Source organism: Zonotrichia leucophrys, chromosome 2, assembly GCF_028769735.1.
Source record: "Zonotrichia leucophrys gambelii isolate GWCS_2022_RI chromosome 2, RI_Zleu_2.0, whole genome shotgun sequence".
Lineage (NCBI taxonomy): Eukaryota > Metazoa > Chordata > Aves > Passeriformes > Passerellidae > Zonotrichia > Zonotrichia leucophrys.
The window spans coordinates 128,293,148-128,313,940 of NC_088171.1; the positions used below are offsets into that span (position 1 = coordinate 128,293,148).

Consider the following 20,793-nt stretch of genomic DNA (forward strand, 5'->3'; position numbering starts at 1 on the left):
AACACTCTGGAGTTTTGGTTATTTTGAACTCTCTAGCATTAAATACCCGTGGCCTGAAGGTTAGTTCAGTGGGGTTTCCATGGGCACAAGGCAATTCTTGGCTGACAGAGAGACAACTGCTGATTCATTACCAGCTACTCCCCATATTTTCAGAACAGAATATGCTAAGGGAAAGTAATATAACTACAGAGCAAAGACTCCTGAAATGCCAGAGTAAGCACAGAAGAACTGTGTAGTGCAGCCCTGTAATCTCTCAGATCCACAAGGACTGCAGTGAGAGGCTGCTGTGCCAGAGCTTAGCTCTGGTGATTACAGTAAATTAAACCTTGGGCCATGTGAATTTGATGCTTGCTTTTATCTATGGAAATGTAACCACTAGACAATGAACTGTAATTTCAACTTTAGCTATAGGATATTTTGTAAACAAAAGTAGGGATATTTCTCAAGACACAGACAAAAGGGTGCCTGGAGGCTGTGGGAATAAATCAGAAGAGAAGAACCCAGATACTGCAAACAGGATTGTATGAGCAGGAATGCAGTCAGAAAATGAAGCCACCTATAGAGACTATAAAATCCAGTAACAAGCAACAGGCAGGGCCCCAAATAAGAGGCAACCAGCTTGAACTCCAACTACTATTGCCAATTAAACATAGTAGAAAATGGAACTCTACTTGATTCTTTTATTGAACTGGAAGCTAGGGAGAAGTCCTATTGAGGTAAGGTCCACATAATTCCTACCATGGTCTAGGTGGTGGCTGTATAATTCCATTCCTGCAACAGGACTCAGTACAGGCACTAAAATCACTGCTCCAGCTTCAAATAAAAAACATTATTTTCATGTTTTAACTTGAAATAAGCTAAGATGTGACAAGATTCAGCTACTTCACCACTAAAGTGAAAGGCTGCAATCAGTGATTTGGTTAATACCTAACTTTTCTTAACCCCTGAGCTGCTCACTGAGTCATAGTTTTACAAGGAGATAAGCCATCATTGAATTCAGCCTAGAGCTAAAAACTGGTATTTTCTCTTCAGGTCAAATACTCGCTACTCTCCTGGGTAAGATTCTTCAGCTGATAGCCTGTGAGCTACACCAGAGACAACAGGGACAACAAACTGGCCTTATCATCCAGCTAAGGCAAACCTATCTGGTTAAAAATCATAACCAGCTGTGACCTCTGCTCTTTCATTCTTTCATTGTCTTCTCCAGTGGGACTTACTAAACCATTCTAGTTCCTAGAGATGCTGGTGATGGAGATCCTGATGCAGGAACTGAGTTTGGAAGAGGAGTTTGCTGTACAGTGAGGCATCTGTAGCACAAAGAATTAAAGGGAATCTGGTATGGGAGAAGAGTGAAGTTTCCCTTATAGTATTAGAACAGATTTAGTTTTGAATACATATGGGCAAAAGGGATAAAAAATTTAAGGCATGGGGAAAAAACTCTTGATGAGGGGACTAAAGTCTTATAAAGACTGATATTTTGGAAATCAGAAACCTCTAATAGAGCAGAAAATCATGTGCAGATGAGCATGCTCTATGTCTGGAGAGGGGAGGACAGAACAGAGATCTTAAAGTGTATGATATCTGCATTTAGCTGATTCTGGTCTCTTTCTTACCATTTCTCACCCTTATTCGACACCCTTAAAATAGCAAAGGAAATACATTTAGGAAAGTCCTTTCTTAGGTTCCATTTCCTAGTGTCTATTTTGAAATCTATAAAATACATAAAAATTGCACTCCAACTCTTTGCTACATCTTTGCTCAACATAACAGATCAAAGAAATTAAGAGAAAAACACAAAAATATTTTTAATAAGTCACCCTACCTGTATCCCCATTCTCTGGATCTGTTTTCTTTTCTTCTAAAACAAATGAAAGCAATATGTAAAGCAAAAAGAAGGGGAGAGAAAAAAAATGCAGAAATAATAATAATAAAAGTAATATAAAATGCATTAAAAAGGAAAACATTAACCAAACTCACCAAATTAATATAACATGAAGAATTTAGTCAACCAACCAAGTATGGTGCTCTGAATCTAGAGGCATATTTACTGTATGTTAGTGTATACATTTGTGTACTGATATTGAACATTTACTGAAGGGAACCCATGGATATTTTGTGCACTTCCAGAATCATTAACACACTCAAGAAAAAGAGAGCAAGGCAGGTGTCAGGTAGAGTTACTTTCCAGTTTCCTTAATCAGGATGACACAAAAATAGAAGTTAAAAAAAAATTTGCTTGTGCTGTAGGTTTTATGCAGTGCACACACAAGACACAGTCTAATGGTTCAGGCATAAAAATTGAATGTGTCAGAATGGCTTTTGGCAATTACTTTAAATCTTCTTTGGTTTAATCAATTCTCATAGCTTCTACAGGTTAAAAGGTTTAATAACGATATTACTGTAACTTGTCTTAGAGTTAAAAATTATGAAGAACCAAAGACACTACAATCAATACTCAGAAACCCAGTTCATGCACTAAAACTCAGCTGACTGATGCCAACTCTGAATACATATCAAAGGTTGTAAATGGCTCAGGGCATTCATCTGTCACAAAGAAATGAAAATATATTGGATCCCTATCAAATAATTTGGCAGCCCATAAATAATCTGAAATCCAGTTTTGGTAAATAATGTGAAAGAATTTTAAGTCAGATGAAATTTACTTAAATTAGAAATGCATTAACTTTGAAGTAGGTTCTCTTTCCTTTTCAAAACTATATTAAATTCAATTAAAACAATCCCATGAATATAGAACAGCCCCCAGGCTACACACCAAAAATAGTATGCATTAGTAGAACTAAATATTTTTCCAGTTATTGGTTATTGAGGACTGCTCAAAAAAATAAGATCTAATTTACAGTACACAGACTGAAGAAGAAATCAAGAGTTGTTGTATTTTAAGGAAATATAATTTTGTAAGTGGGTATCAAAGCAGAGGATGAAGTCAAATTCAGAGAGAAATCATACTCAAGCAAGGTAGAATCATGAGAAGGAAAAATGTGTTCCTACAGAGAGCATAAATAATATGCTACACTCCAATAGATCTGGCTTCCTATCACGTGTGGGTTCAAGTTTATTGTTCTGCTGGCAATTTCTAGTGGAACTATTAGGCAAATTAATGGGAAACAGATATGGCAGGTCATAAGCCTACACTTTCAGCAATCAGTGGCTATTGAATCAGTTCTTGGAACTTCTCCCATTCCCTGACCCTTCCTGCCCCACACTCTACACCATTTTTAAATAAGGCTTTTTGTGTTCTTCTGAGTTGGCCTTTGGGCAGCCTGGCCTCACTATCTATGTGGGCTGTGGATAGTGCTAGGAAAAAACAGAGAATGATAGATTATTTTGCTCTTCAACCTTTTTCTTCAACCAAAATATTTTTATTTTTCTTTCAGTTTTAAATTGCTGTTACCAAGATAAAATCTACAAATACAATGCCTTTTATTGCTGCATTACTTTCTAAAGCAGAAAGCAATTTGATAGCAATAGCACTGATCCAACATAATGCACAATAGAAGAAAGTGAATTGAGTCATTAAAACACCCATGAGCTTGAGCTCAGAGAGAATGATGACATTTCTAGGTTGGTCCATATGCATAGTGAAAAGAAATATTTACTTTGCCTAAATATTATCTTAACATAGAAAACTTATATAGAGTAATAATTTTTAAGAGGCTTAGAAGTCCATTTACCCTTATGTCTAGATGTCTTTTAAACATGTATCTTTAAATAAATACATTGTCAAAATAAAGAAGTTTGAAACCTGTCAGACTTTCACTCATTCTTGTTCTAGATATACAAAGTATATAGGAAAATATTTTCAAACCAGACCATAAAAATTAATATCATAGCATTTGCAAACATAGAAGTCTATTTGATTCTTGAATTTTAAAAGTGTGATTGAAGGGCTGTAACAAATCTCTTCAATAGATATAGTCTTTAGATTTTTAGTAGAAGGCTCAACAGAGTAGATCCGACTCTTCAAACTGAGGTTCCATATGTATTGTCAAGAGCTGCCTGAAGAAGTACTAGAAAGGACTGAAGATTGAATTTAGAAAGATCGGATTTGGGTGGAAGCAGCAGAACTGAACAAAACTGATATCATCCATTCACCAAATAAAGCAATATTAACATCACGGCAGCAAAGACCTTCACTGCAGCTATGGGCCTATACCTCACCTCTAAAGGAATTCAGAGCAGGTTCAGGATGTTGACACTAAAGCAATTAATGCTTTAGTTTGTAATGTGTTCAAAACAAAAAAGCTCTAAGGACCCTTAATGTCTTGAAACTGCTGAAAACCCATAAATCACTTTAAGATTATTTTAAAATGTCTCAAACTGAAAAATATGAGAAGACAAAGTCACTCCTAAAATATCTTGATCTGATTTTTTTTCTATATATGACCAGTATCATCACATTAGTCATTATTTTTCTACATTATCTAATTTAACCTTGATTTACAAAGTGAAAAGCATATATTGTGTCTGTGGTGTAATGTTCTCAATTCAAGAACTATTTTTTTTCAGAGCACTGTACTTTGAAGAAAATAAATCAATGCTCTCATGAAGGACATATTTCTGCACATTACAGAAAATAACTGTATGTTTTCTGCTTGATCAGACTACAGATATATTTAAGTATATGGATGAAATATAGAAATGAACTATAGATATAGAGAGACTGAAATGCTAAAATATTCTCTCCCACAACCTTCTTCTACCATCACAGCAGACATTGCTATTATAATGACCACTGACATTTTATTTAATGGTAGACACAGCCATGCTCCCATGGTCTAACTCCTTGTTTTTTCTAGCTGGTTCTAATATCTCTGAGAGAGATCTAATAATCTAATATGTATCTGGAAGATAAAATGAATGGAAAAGAATACAAGAGCAGACTTGTCAAGAACTAAAACTGATCTAAAGTGGCCTTGATTTTCTTGGAAATGCCTTAATTCAATGAGCTTTACTCTTCTGATGGGTACCTGGGGGTGCCAGGACTCCATCAGACTTCACCCACATCACACCAAGAAGTCTCATGTAGCAGGGACTCCAAGTTCCTTGGAACAGATGAGAGAATAGAATAACAGCTCCACAGAAGAAGCAGGATAGCAGGTTTCTCCCTAGTCATAGATACCGTGGCAGTATTGAACAATTTCTCAAAAATTACTGATGGCAGCATTGAACAACTGCTCAGACTTGCTGGCTTCCTGGTGGAGATGAGGGGCAACCTGATTGTGTAGCCTTCAGATTACACCTGTGAGGTGCTGGGCTTCCCAGGGTTTCTCCCTTCTCTCACAGCTGACTGCTCCAAACTTAAGGTTAGATCCTGGTTCTCTCTTGACCTTTCTCTTCTCATTCACCTGGGATCCAGGTGAATGAGATTTGCATAAACTGAACAGCGGTCTAAAATAAATATTGACCTCCTTGCTTTGATGGGAAAAAATGCAGCTTCCAATGCTGGAGGATACACGTGTCACTGCAAGAGACAGATATGGAAGTCCTAGTTTGTTTCTGAGTTTAGGCACAAGATATGACAATGACATAAAAGATTTTATCCTTTTATTTTTCATATTTGCAGACACTTAATATCAGCAATATGACTATGAATTCTATTTCTACAGCGGGTAAATTACCTCCTGTACTTATGTGCTTTATTAAAAATTGAGTCTCATTTCTCAAGGTAATTCAAATTATTAAATAACATTTTATTTTTAAAATTAAGTATATATGTAGTATCCTAAGTTTGGGTAAGTACTTCAAAAAATGCTAGCTGAATTTCTTACTAGAGATTTCTCTTGAAATGTTATTCATGAGAATATGGGAAAATCAATTTTATTCTGGGAAAAAAATCCCTGAAACATCACAAAATCACAGAATATTCTGAGCTCCAAGGGACCCATAAGGATAATTGAGTCCAACTCCTGGCCCTTTACAGGACAGCCCCAAGAGTTTCACCATGTGCCTAGGAGTATTGCCCAAAGATTTCTTGGACTCTGTCAGGTTTGGTGCTGTCACCCCTGGAGAGCCTGTTGCAGTGCCCAACCATCTTCTGGCTGGAGAACCTTTTTCCTAATATTCAACCTAAACCTCCCCTGACACAGCTTCAGGTTCCCTCAGGTCCTGTGATTGGGCACCACAAAGAGAGATCAGTGTCTGCCTCTCCTCTTCCCCTCACCAGGAAGCTGTAGACCTCCCCAAGGCCTTCCCTCGGTCTCCTCCAGGCTGAACAGACCAAGTCACCTCCCTGCATGGCTTCTTCTCAAACCCCTGCACCATCCTCATAGCCCTGTTATCAAATCAGGCAAAGGAAAGAAGATTGTCTCCTAAAAATAAATAATAACATGTAGAAGTATTTGCTTTGAACATCAAAACTTGCCACTTAAAGGTCTTGTACTCAAAGGATAACATTTCCTCCTGTTTGCTCAGCTATTAAATTCCAAGTCTACCTCTAAGGAGTTAGCCCTAAATTTTGTCCTTCTGGCTTTCAACAGTGTGAAAAATTAAACTGCCTAACTGGCACAGGTCTAGCAAAGTATCAGATGCTGAGACAAAAATGGTTACTGAACTTCACTCCGGGCGTTTTTGTCTGATGTGTGGCAAATATAAAAAAACTATTGCTGCAGCAAACAAGTTCTTTTCAAGTCTGTGATCCACATCACAGTCTGAATGAAAAGAAAAAATAATTAATGGTTGCTGAAGGGTTCTTCAATATATATTAACTTATATATTCTTGATACTTAATAGTACTGTTTAAATGTAACTTATTTCCCTTAAAAGGACATGCTCAAAAAAAGACTATTTCAGCCAGCCAGCTTCCTAGCAGGGAACGTGGCTTCATGTTCCTGTTTGCTATTTGAGGATTGCTTGACAGCTTTTTTCTTTCTAATTTTTTTCTTGTTGGTTTCAAGCTTGACGCACCAAAGAAAGACTAAAACCTGGGGGACATTTCTTGCCACTTAAATAAATTTTTATCACAATGCTAAAAGCATGTTAACAATGTTCCTTCGGATTATTTGCAGAATACATGGCACTGTTTAGTAAAAGAACTGAATAAAATCGTGTGGTAATCTAAACAGGGAAGTTAAAGAATCTCTACAATCCTGGTTTTATAAATTGACAGGGTCAGCTAAGCTCTTCATCATTAGGTACAGATCAGTGCAGATGGTAAAGGGCAAATATATTTTTAAGCAAGTTGGAAAGTTCTATTTTGCATATTTATTAAAGTGATGATTAGGGTTATGGCTAGCCCTTTTTTTTATGCTGCCTAGATCCTTTTCCATTACGATTTTTGCAGGGTAGCTGGTGATGTTTTTTTCTGTGCCTCATACAAAGGTGTACACACATTTTGGTGGCTTTCATAAAATACTGAGGTCTACATGGAAAATCATGGAAGAAAGAAGTAGTAAGTCAAATATTAGCTAAAACATCCCATTTTGCTTCTCCCAAGAGTTCTAGCACATCCTCCCTACATAAATGACATGAAATAGGATTTTGAAAGTGTAAAAGAACAATATCTCAGTGGCCAGTAGGTCCTTATACTCTGTACCCATAAAAATCAATTCAGATCAGCCACATTATAAGCTCTTCATTGTTTTCAGGAAAACCTGAGCAGTCTTATTATAAAGCTTTCCAATATCCTGCTTGCCAAGCATGCTTCTCAGAGTTCCCACCACTGGTACACTCCACAGCTTAACCACAGAGAATTCCACATTCTGATACAGCCACTTCCAATCATAGGCATAAACATTTGGTAATAACTGTGCCTCTGCTCTCAGAAAAGCTAACAGGTATTAATGAAGATTCTTCAGCAACAGAAGAATGCAAAACACCTCAATTAGCATCTCAATAACTAGAAAGACAGTCAAAGGTTTAGCCAAAGGACACAAATGATCACCTGCATTTAGAACTCAGAATAGTTACAAATTAAACTAACAAACATTTTGCAAAATTATGCTGTCATTTTAAATTACATAATCTGATGTATTTACTATTTTAGCTTCAGCAGACTGATCATCAGCATTTATTTTTGTGGTTTAGTACAGATGGCTACTTCAGAAGTCTTTGGTTTCTGGATTTAGTTCTAAACAAACTAAAAAATAAGGACAAAGAGCTGCCCAGCCATCCAATGTGATACATCTATTACTATGCTAAGTACCTGTAGATTGAATTCAGAGTTTAGAAAATGACACTGAATTTGGAGTTTACCCTTTGGGTTTTGTTGACCAAATACAGATTTAGATGCTTTAAATGTTTCTTTCACAGTCTAAGGCACCAGATTTTAAATAAGCCTGTCAAACTAAATATCACAGAAGTGTTCAGAGATGCACAAGTAATTTAATCATAGTTGTGCTAAAATGTTACAAATCCTACCCAGAAATGTTTTTTCAACATAGGGAAAATGGAAACAGAACAAGGCATCATCCTGTTCTATAAAGGAAAGTGTGTCACAGAATACTGACTGTAATAATAACTCAGAAGCAGAGGGGTGTTATGTTCTGTTTATAAAGGGTAAGTATATCACAGAAGATTCTCTTTTGGAAGACTTGAAATACCTCTCATGGTTCTGTAAGATAAGAATGAATCAACAGACCTGTGCTCCTTGTCTTCTACTGCAGTTGATTTCTTAAACCCTCTGAACTGTGACTTTTTTGTCCTTGTTTTCTCATACAGTAAATTTGCCACACCTGTTCACTGTTTGGCCCTTCACTGTCCAGGTTTTTGAACTCTTCCAATTTGGTCACTCATCCTCAGTAGGGTTTGTTAGTTTTTGTAGGCTTCATTTCCCTCAATCATGTTATTACAAAGAAACTTCATAATAAAGCACTAAAAAAATGGTATTTCAAAGTCCTTGTCTATTTGAATTTCACTCTTAAAGTCAACAAAAACTCTAATCAAGCCTTTGTGTGCTCTTAACATGACAGTTTTATGCCAGAGGTTGCAAAAAAGGACTTCAATATCTATTTCTATTCCTTTCATGGCCCTTTAGAAATGGAACAGTCCCCACTCTCTTCTAACTCCATTCATGTTAGAAAGTTTAGGATGGGTATCACTATGCCAGCCCTTCTCATCCTAGAATTACTCACTCAGCACTATTTCTGCTGTATGTGCCCTGACTGCCTTTGTACTGGCATGGATTTGCCTTTGCAATGCTTGGATGATCATTTTTTGGGTAGTTACTTGAGTCAGCTAGATCAATTTTTGGAATTCTGAAGAAATGTTCTCTGTATTTTATGTTTGAAGAACCCAGTAAGTATTATGTGCAATTGCCAGTAATTTTTGCCACGATGATAACTGGTTGTTCTCACCCATCTTAGAGATGAAAATAAAGATGTATGCTTCCCACTAAGGCTCTTGGGCAGACAAGGGCTCACTTCCACTTCTCCTGAATGGAAATACTCTTAGTGAAAACATTGTCAACAGTTTCGACAACATCTAAACCTATGAAACGTGTTAATTTGAAAAATATGAAAACCCTGCATCTCAAAGCAGGTTTGTGAAAGGCCTGGATCGCAAAGCTCCTCCTTCACCCAAGAAAAACAGGGTTTAATCATTAAGGATGCTATCAAGCTCTACTGTCAGATAACAAAATTGATATTAAAATTCTTTTGCTTCTTATCTTTCTGAACTCGTTTTGTTTTTTGTGCTTGAAATATACAGCAAAAGCTTTGCACACACTTTCATAAAACTTTTCAACAAAAAAAATCTAAGTTTTTTCAAGGAATTTTTTTTTTTACAGTTATAGATTTTCATATCCAGAGAGAGAAAATTGCAGCATTTTTCTATCAATGCAACTGTAACATATTCAGATATTTAGCTTTCACAAGACTTCTTGGTCTAATAACACCTCAAATCAATAGCTAATCCTCTGAAATACATCAATGTTTGATAGCATGAAAAATAAACCATGATAAATAAACTATGTGAAAACCATTTCCTAAGGAAACTTGTAAATTGATAATCCTAGATTCACACTTTTTAAAGCAAATCCTAAAGCAATGGGAAAACACTTTGTTCTAAAGTAGGCATTTGAAATGAATCCCTTGCTTTTTAGCTGCGCTCAGTGCCTTGTACTGAAATGTGTAACCTAATTTGTTACTAAGGCAAACATGGAAGAGGACCTGTTTCAAATGTGCATCTGAAAATATGCTACTATTCACACAACAATTTTCTCATGAGTTTAGGGGTAGTAATAACAATTATTGCAACTGCAGAGCTGATCATGCTTTTGCAAATGTATGCTAGACAAATTAATCAGTGCCAAATTACATTTACTTAATACTTTGAGCTAAGCAGTGTTTTGTAGAATTGCAATGTCAAAAAATTTAATAATAAAGTGTATTAACTACTTATATATGTTCAAGAAACACAGGTGGTGAAAATAAATGTTTTTTTCTGACCATTTTAAGGCCTGATTTCTTCCAGCACTGAGAGAGATATGGACAGATTCCATATTCTGATTTAATATATGGATTCAATAAATAACTCAGAGGAAGGTTTTGGAATAAAAAGGCCTACAGCTTTTATTATGAACAGATATGAAATGGGTCACCCAATCTTCGAAATTCATTTTTGTAATAAAAGAGATTCAGAATCATTGCACAGGAACTGGCAGTGAATCATAAGTACAAGATAAGTAAACTCAGTCTTTCCACAGCAAAATTTATTAATTCCTAATATAGTGATTTACAAAAGAGCACTTTCAGAAAATCCTGCCAGTTATCTTCCCTACCTATCCTCAACTTTTTTTAACCTGTAATTTTAACAATTTCTATATTGAGATTTGTTTAACATGAAAACCACAGCAAATAACATCTGCAAGATTCTGTAAAAAAATCTATGGTTCTAATTAGGACAAGACCAGTATGAATGGTAAAACTGAGCTCTGAAGGAGCCAGTCATAGTATAGAAAAGACAAAAATGTTTCACTAAATATCACCTAAATTTAATGGACCAGTCAATATACCCCCAAACTTCTCCAGATTTGCTAACCTAAATGGCATCCAAGTGGCTTCTCTAATTTGTTGGGATAATAGCAGATAAACAGGGAATTAATTAAAGCTTTTACACAGTAATTGTAAAATTTGAATTTTATACCTGAATTTAATTTAATTAAATTTGGGGAATTGTGGTATATTGTCCTACATACCCCAACTGAAGAAGCAGAGTAATGTGAACAAATACTGCATTTTCAGGGCTAGGATGCCTTGACAGATATTAGTTCTCTGCCAGTAATATAAACTACATGGAAAATTCAATTAAATGGCAGCTTAAAATTTGTTATGAAAGAAACCATAAGTAATGTACAATATGCCTCATAAACAATGCAGCTAAGTGAGGACTCCTTCAATGTTCTGACTTCTTGCTCTCATGCTATCATAACTTTTTGATTTGCACTTTTTGGCATGAGAAGAGAGCTTTTGTTCACTAAAAACTCTACTTCTAATTGAAACACGTTTTATTCAAAATCAAACACTAAGTTTGGAATTCCAGTGCATGAAATTTAACTTACTGAAATTATTCTGCTTTGAAATTATATCCTCCCAGAGTCAAAAAGAACTAGGTATAGAAGAGCTTCTGCAGTTTTTGTAGCAGTTTTCAAATGTACAGATAAAACAAATTATAGATTGTTTTCATGTGTTAGCTGGAACTGTAAGGGCTAATTTTCAAATTATTTGAGATGGGAAATAAGAACTGATGTGACAGAATTCAAATCAGTTTAAAGTCTTAAGGTATAGCCTATTTGTCATCAGCTACCCTTCATGACTTTTATAGAGTGCATGGTTTATAGGTAATAGAAATTACATAAGTGTCCTAAATTCTCAAACCTTGTCAATATTTTGCCAGTTTATTGAGGGGGAAGAGAGGGAAAAGTATGTGAAGTGAGCTGTGATAAAATCTATAGAAAAGGTAAAATGAAAAAAATAACACAGAGAAAAGCAGTAGAAGAGACAGACCTGAGTTTGTTCTCCTTGATGATTCCGCTTCTTCTGTGATCACATCGTGTAATGTACAGACATAGACAAAGGAGATGGGCGTGAGAGGATGTATTCAGAAGGTTAAAACTGACACTGAGGGAAAGGGCCAAAAATTGTTTTAGAGAGAAGTCTGCAGAGCAGAGTTAGTAAGTGGAGAAAAAAAAAAAAGACACTAGAAGAAAAAAGAAAGCTGAGAAAGAAGTGGTTAAACTACTGTTGTTGGAAAAGAACAGGAAAGACAGAGTTAGTATAGAAGCTGAGGAAATAATAAAAGTTATAATTGACAGCAAAGTCAATCCCTGTAATGATGCTGAAGAAAAAGCTGGATAGTAAAAGGTATGTTAACTAGCATAAATACTTTTGATCATGACTGTTCATTTTTTTGAATGTTATCTACTTGAATGCAAATATTATTTTTCTCTTTCAAGTATTGACCACTCAGTTTAATGTTCAAGGGACTTCTGTTGTTAGATTTTTCAATTATTAAATTATTGTAATTTATGCTAAACCAAACTTCAGATACCCAAAACAGAATTTATTTTTTTTTTTTTGCAAATGTATGTACAAGCTCAGACATTTCAGAATCCACATAACACACTCTGGAAAGGACTGCATTATTTAAATGCTCTGCCAAAGGCAAAATTATCAAAACCAAAATACAGAACGTGTGAAAAGAGAATGTATAGCTATTAACTCTCATGGTCAACTCAGGATACTTTTTCAGAACTAATGCTGATGTCATCTCACACAAGTCTAAGTTACCACAAATGCATGCAAGTCAAGTGCCAAAGCAACTATCTCATCACTTATATTGTTACTTTGCATTCAAAAGCACACTGCCATTTTAGACATGGAAAACATCTGAGGGACAGTGTCTGCTATGTACTGGAAATCTATTTGTAGCAAAAGAATGGGAGGAATTCATCTTGAAAAGTAAGAACAATTACAAAGAACTGTGAAGCCACAGGTGCTAGCAGAACAAATGCTTTCTCCCCAAATCATCAGAAATAGAAAAAAAAAATCTATAAGCTTGGTCAAATTTCAACATGCAGTTTTCTAATAAGTTACAAAACACTGCTCATAAATTATTAATGCTGAAGATACTAGATAAAGAAGTCCAGAAAGTTTTACACACTGCAAAAATATCTGTAATTTTATCATCGTTTTACAGTCAATATCAAGATACCGTTGAAAAAATGCAAAATTAGAATAAGCAACATAAATCAGTAAAACAAAATTAAAGACAACACCAAATTTTATCTGATAACCATTGTCTCCTGTACTTCAACAATTTTATATTATAGTGTTAGATTATATTTCAATCTACTGTCAAATGCCAAGATGCTACCAAAGTTGTTGCAAAACCAAGCAGCTTGAAATGTACATAATTAGAATGCATTTTTAGGCAATTAAATTTACTTGCAAAATGAACACACATTAGAGCTATGTATGAGAAATGTAGTGTGAAAGCATAGCAGCTGTAGTTTTGACAAAGGTTGCAAAGTTTTTGCACGTTAAAAAAACAATAATGGAGTATAAATATTTTTTTATCTGGGCAAGTACAAAGAATCCATTGGAAGAAATACAAATAAGCAAATAGAAAGATCTACTTCTCCACGTCATGTTACACTCATACTAATATAATGTAGCTATAATTGCTGTAAGTGCTAAATACATAAATAAATCATTTTTAGCACCACCAAAACACAGCTAAAAGTATTCAAAATGTTCTGAAAATATTTGATATTACTTATGTATAACCCTGAAGTGAGCATTCCTACTATAGCAAAAGCAGTTATTAGAAAGTCCCTACCAAGACCCCCACTCCTTGGTTTATTTTTTTTAATATCCATAAGAATTAGGAGCTTTGAGACATATACTGCAGTAAGAGAAATCCTTCTCTATAATTTTTCAAAGTATTGAATCATATTATATCCAAACTTGGAACATGTCTGGTAAGATAATGCAAGGTATTCTAGTAATGCCAGACAAACACAACTGAATAGCAAGAAAGCCTCTGAATATTTTAGGATCAAATTACCAGTATTTACATGCATATCACTCACGTATACCAATACTTTTTTAAAATAGCCTTTTTTAAAGTCCTCATGCAAAGTATTTGTTATGAAAAAAATTTACATTTCAAAGTGGAAAACAAAAACCATTCATAATTACAAATATTTTTCAGTTTTAGATTTTTACTTATCAAACATATTAGAAGAATATTTCTAATAGAAGCCAGAGGGGAAAAAAGATAATAGTTGTTGTCTCACTGTGGATACCTGATCAACTGCTACCTCATCTGTTGAGATAAATGGATTATAATATTTTTGTATTTATTGTTGGAAATATTAAAGAATTCGTAGAAGTTGTGGCATGGCAATGCACCAACTTCTTACAAATAATGATGTGAAGAAGAAAGTTCTAACAGAATGATTAATTTAAAAACAATTAATGAATGATTAATTTAAAAACAATTTAATTATGTGAATCACTTTTTCTCTTGATTAAGACACCATGCCATAAATCTCACACAATAATTTGAAAATTTTCTGGTTTTGTAGCTTTTAATCTACAAAATAATATTTTTGATAGAAATAGGTTTAAATGTAAGAATAAAACCATGTCACCAATTCTATTAAATTTACATCATGTATATAGTCAGTCTTCATTTGTAGTTATTGCTTTTTTTTGTGGAACCATCATTTATTTTCACCAATTGTTCATCTCAATGTATGAGAGTAGTATGTATAAGGCTATTATATGCAGATTTAGAAACAGATGATAATCTCAATAAATAAACATAAAAAGTTAACAAAAACTTTAAGTCTGAAACCTGCCCAAAATAAGTACCATCTCTTTTATTATGCTTAAACATAGAACTGTTCATCGTAAGTAATGTCACCCATTGAAAAGAGGCATTTAGGAACTCAATGTTCAAAAAATTGTTACATGGCAAACACACCCAACCAAAATTCTTAAAGCAGCAAAGGACAGAGAGATATAAGTTAATTACTGGTGCTTTTCTTTTTCCCTCAAGAGTTTTCTTAATTTTATTTGTATTTTTTCCTAAGAACCAACAATCTTGCACTGCAAACAGAAGCTCAGATTTGTAAAGTCTCATTTCTGGACACTCCTCATAAAATATGATCTGCAATAGTACAATCAAATAAGCATCATCTTAAAACATGGAAGAAGAGACTCTAAGAGAGAAATGCTCCATAGAGTCTGTATGTTCCATAATTATATGTCATTAATCTGGATGAGATTAGACCTGATGATTGATATAATACATTTAACTCTCAGGTAAGATATCCCCTGACATTATTCTAACTCTGCAATGCTAAGGATACATATATACAAGAGTACATAGAAAAGCTAAGAGTACAAATATTTGTTAGCAGAAGATGTAGATGAAAAGGCCATTTTACTACATTGCGATGTGAAAAAAATCAGTATTACTTAATGTCCTCCAAAAGCAATAATCCACAATTAGATACAGAGCCTGTCCCACACTTCTGAACTTTTTAATGAGGTAGTTCCCTCTTAGTTAGAGTTCTTTACCTTAAAGCATAAACATAAACACACAAAATAGCATCTGTATACTGGATTGATGCTGACATTTTAACTCAAAAATACAGCAAGAAAATAGAGGAAAGAATAAAGTAATACATTTAATTCTACAATTACATAATTTAGACTATATGTAATACACACTACATAAAAAACACAATAGGTAAAGACAGTAAGTATGAAAAATCTTACTCTTATCCAAAGACAAGGATAGTAGAGACAATAGTAGAAAATCGCAGAAGGAATTGTAAATATTTTCAGTATTGTAAAATCTCTAATTCAAATTAAACAAAGTAGATTGAATAACTTTCATAAATCTCAAAAGATAAACTAAAGGAAGAATCCAGAGAGAGCTTTTATTGTTTTGCTTCTCTGAGTAAAGTTCACATGGTAATTTTATAAGGGGGGAAAAAGACAAAATAGTAACACTTCAAAATATTAAAGCACTATAGTTACACATTGGATTGGAATTATTATGAATCCTGAGAAGGCAATTAATTCTCTCTCTCTCTCTCTCTGCCCTATCCTTACTTTGCCTTTTCCAGCTCATTTCTAACTCTTTCCCAACTCTATTTTCCAACTCTTTTCTCCCTTTCTATGATTTTCAATATCTCATACTGTGAATTCTGACTACAAACTTCTATTGAAATAAACACAATTTTGAATGATTTTGGACTACTGTTTTAACACTACAACTGAATTCATGGTAATGAATAAGCTACAATTAGTTTTCATTACATAACATCAGATTTGTGAAAGTCTTTGTCTGTTCAGGTGTCATGGCATAGTCCTACCCATGAGAGAGACTTAAATGGTCCACAGATAAAAATAAGCATGATTCCCTTTAAATGGAAAGCAAACCTACCCATATAAAGACTTATCATTTTTAAGCATACATTAACTTTATATTTTCTGATGTGTTTAACCTACCATTGCTATGATTTCTCTAAGACTTTCTTTTACTTCCATATTACAGAAATATGTCTTTCCCCAAAAAAATTACAAGGACACTCAATTTTTACTTAATTCCAGTCCAAGATTTATAAATCCATTTTAACTACCCTGTGTTCTTTTGTTCAATAATGTTAATATATGTTCAGCACTTTCTCACCGTTCTGTTCTTCAACTGCTCCTTGGAAATCAAAAGTTTCTGTTGTAAAGGTTGGATATGTGATGACACTGCAATGTGCTCAACAGCCAGTGATAATGAAACCATTACAGGAGTGTTTCAAATAATATCCATCAAATCCACTGCCTCTCTGTTGGAAAAACAAGGGAAAGCCAATACTGTCCTCTTTGCTATCCTACAAAGGCAGTTTCTGTATTGTCACCTCTGGATGGAGACACAGGTTGCTAGGCTGTATTCAGCTTCCAATATTTTGGATCGTGAAATGGAACAGAAATTAGTATCTCTGCCATGGTACCCTAAACTATGTCCTTTTCCCATTTTAATTACTTTCATGGGGTCAAAAGACACTAGTGATGATACTGATGAAAAGAATTGCTTTTTAAGAAAAACAGTATCCTGCCTAGTTTTATCCGTATCAGTACAGGACACATTCTCTACACACAACCTTCTTTTCCAACTTCTTCTCTTAAGGCCTCATATATAAAAATGCAAAACCACGTGAAAATGTTTGCCTCCTGTATTTTTTTTTTCCTTTTCTTTTCACTGAAAAACAAAATCTGATTAGAGGACAAGAGTTTTATTCACTTTCTTTCAAATACCATCTATTACAGCTCAGATGCAGTGGTGAGCGCTGAAGGTACTTAATAATCTCAGGGATGAACAAGGAACTGTTTCTCATGCTTTTTGATGTAGTGGTGTCTAGAATGCAGTATTCTGTGACATAGTACTGACATCAGATAAAGGAAGGGGACAGATTCAAAGTATAGCTTGAATTTTTATGCTATGCTTACCTATGAATCTGCAGTTTTACCCTTCCAATCCTTCAAAATCTTTACATAAATAAAACTGAGTCTTTGAAATATGCTTAACACTAATTCTGCAAATTTCATCAGAACTTAAAATTTTAAAACACTTTTAAAAAAACCCATCACTTTGGTTTCTGATATTCAGGAAGAGAAATCTTATCATCAACTTCTATTGAAAAGTCTGCAACACAAGAATAATTTTGCTATGTAATTTAATGACCTTCAACTCCCCTCCAACAAATTTGCTAATCCCGTTTCCAGTCATGCATATTTCTACAATATTAATGCTTTACAAGGTACAGTATTACTGCTATTTTGTCTGGGGTTTGAAATTACTTTTGTTATCTATTCATTCTTTTCTCCACAATTTGCTCACAGGTCTCAGTTCTGCACTCATGGTACTCGTGTAATCAAAGCCTATTTGTTCTCCCAGGTTTTCTTAGCTATACTACTGCCATGGCTATTTCCATGGCACTGGTTAGGTTAAATTCTTAACAGACAAAATGCACTTAAAGACAGTATAAGCTTTCATAACAGATCAAATCAGAAAATTCATCAACAGATGAAAAGGCAATCAAAACTGGGGAATATGAGGTGTCCCTATTCCTTCTTGCCTCCATTGCACCCTCTGAATTCAGGAAATAAGTTTCATTAGTATCTTTTCACTGTCTTCTGTGCAGACCCAACATTTAGAGCATTCACAGATGAAAGAAAGTGCAGTCCTGTGCAGAGGGTAAATCCTAAATTGTAAGGGTTCAAGGAATTTGAAGCTTCCTTGGGTAGCTTCTGTCAGGCTGCATCACGATTAGATCATGGTCATAGATACAATATAGCTCAACATCCAGACCTGAGTACAGTGTTGTGGCACCTTCTTCTAGATGTCCTGACTGCTATGCCTTGAAAGGTAACTGAAATGATACAGGGATGTCTGTAGGGAACAGTGGTGTGCACACATGGCAGATTATGCCAGTCCTGGAAGTTGCATTACTCCACTCCTACCACTGAAGTACATAAAGCTCTTTGAAAGACTCAGTTTGGAAAAGCATCTGAGGCATGTAGGGATGTGCCATTTGAGGCCTACTGCAGCTTGCTCAGAAGCACCTCAATGTCTCTGCCTTGTGTATCACCATCCCATGCATTACTGATTACAAGACATTACTGACAATGCAAATTAAAACAGAAGTTATGCTCTTATCAGGCATCAGCCCTCACAGAAAGACTTAAGACTGTAAAGTGAAGAACACAAGTTTTACTAAACTTTGTATCTATTCTAGATTTTGATAATGGTGGCTGTGGCTTTTCAAACCAATTCTGACTGGAGATCACTGGTTCTCTTCCAGACAGAAAAATAGGTAGAAATCAGATGACTACCATTTTAATATACAGAACACCTCTAAAGTGAGAATTTTTTGTTGCCATATTTGATTCCGATTTCTATTCTTCTGCCTGTTTTTGTCTTTCAATTATAAGATTTTACTCATGTTCCAAAATGTAGAATACCCCATCTAAAAAATATGGTACCTCTTTCTAAAATATGGAGAAGGTGGCCCTAAAAGTACTGCCAGTAACCATAAATGAATTATATGTCTAGATCACAGTCTTAAGCCCACCTCAGCTGGAAGATGGAGTTAATGTTCCTACCTAGATACAACATAAGGGAAAAGTCAGGGCAGAGGCACTATTGTGCTCAACTCTCCCTGGAAAGACAAGAGTGTAGACACTGTATTTTGAATCTATCATGCAACAGTTAAAACAGCTAGAAAAGAAGATATATGATATTCTGATCCTGACTGTTATAAACAGCATTTGTTTTATCCTGCAACTTCTTCTGATGCATCAAAAAGTTGGGGAACAGGAAATGCAAGGGCGCATCTGGGGTTGTCTAATTCCTAGGTTAGAATCAAGACAGATTTCACTGGTTTTCTTCAGTTCTGAGTCTGGTACTTTCAGCTGTACAATAGTTGAACTTCAGCAAAACATTTGGATATTATCAGTAATATATTATAATTTAGGTGAGATTACATTATTAATTTAGGAGGTGACACAGCCAGCCAATCTTGTAAATTTTAATTTGTGCAACTGGGAGAAGGGTGGTTATTAGAGTGAGACAACTAATATGCCCAATAGAGTTATTTGCAATACAAAACTGAACCAAGATATTCTTGCAACTGAAAAATCCCATTCACTTGAGTAGATTCGATCGATATTTAAATACAGGATGAAACCTGCAATATAAAGATCCCATTTCCCTTTCCTTTCCCTTCCCCTTCCTTCTCTCCTCCCGATCTTCTCCACTCCTAAAGGTGTACTAGCCCTTTGCAAGTGTATAAATTAATGTGATTAGGACCTTTTATTCTCTGATTGTGAAGACACAACAACACTATTGTTATCATCATCGTTATTATTACTACGTTTACATTTTATTGCTTTGCATTTGTAGGAACAAAGATAGCTGAATAATTGAACTTGCCATTTGGGGTGAAAAGAGTTTGAGATAGTTTTTAGTTTCAGAAGAAATCCATTTGTGTACAGAATGGAGGAAAGAAGAGATTTTTTAGATTTGAGAATTTCCAAGTATGAAGGTATAAACTGCAGCTTGCATAAAAAATTACACTGGAACATTATTTGTGCCTTGTGTGATGGTGAAAGAAGGTTTCAGAGATTTAAGCCTGTAGAAGATGATTTTTTCACCATACATGAAGTAGGTACCTTGGTTTGGTCAACTAAATAAGAATCAGCACAGATTATACTTGGATTCCTGAGGCTTGCACAAACTTATTAAGTCATAACAAAATTCAAAACTAAAAGCAAATTATGTCTAATACTGTGCCAGAACAGTTCTTTTCTAATGTATGTGCATTCTAACACAATTGTTTACAAAAGCAGATCTATTTTCGCTATTCTAAAACAAAACTATATCATCTAAATGGTCTCTACATGCTAAATATTTCACACCAAAGTGAAAAAATAAGGTACATAAAGCACACACGCATTACAAAAGCATGAAATGTGGTTTTATAGTCTCATGCTTTCATGTGGTTTTCCAAACCCTGACAAACCTGTCTCAGAATGGTGTTTCTTTTTCGGCAATGGTTTGTCATCAGTTATTGTACCATTCACCTTTTTCTGCTGGTCTTCCCATGTAACTTCTAGTGTAGATCAAAAAAAAAAAATCAGAAATATTATGTAACTTACATTGTAATACACCTAATATCATTTGGGGCAACTTGATCTAAACAAATGTATTATAATTAACAATAAAATTTAGATTAGTTCTTAGAGGCCTGGGGTGAAGAGAATAATT

General features: G+C 34.7%; 1 protein-coding gene across 47 annotated transcripts in view; it reads right to left on the minus strand.

Annotated features, from left to right (window-relative positions):
* RIMS2 (regulating synaptic membrane exocytosis 2) overlaps positions 1 to 20,793 on the minus strand; it is a 446,430-nt gene that overhangs the window by 91,497 nt on the left and 334,140 nt on the right. For 10 of the 47 annotated variants that reach the window (XM_064706377.1, XM_064706351.1, XM_064706376.1 and 7 more), the window contains one exon: positions 11,961 to 11,993. The exons of 26 other annotated variants lie outside the window; for them this stretch is intronic. In XM_064706377.1, coding sequence (XP_064562447.1) covers positions 11,961 to 11,993 — 33 coding nt within the window. Of the gene's footprint in view, positions 1 to 1,822; positions 1,859 to 11,960; positions 11,994 to 20,548; positions 20,639 to 20,793 lie in introns of all 47 variants that reach the window. 11 more of the 47 variants (XM_064706344.1, XM_064706342.1, XM_064706350.1 and 8 more) reach the window with 3 other exon arrangements.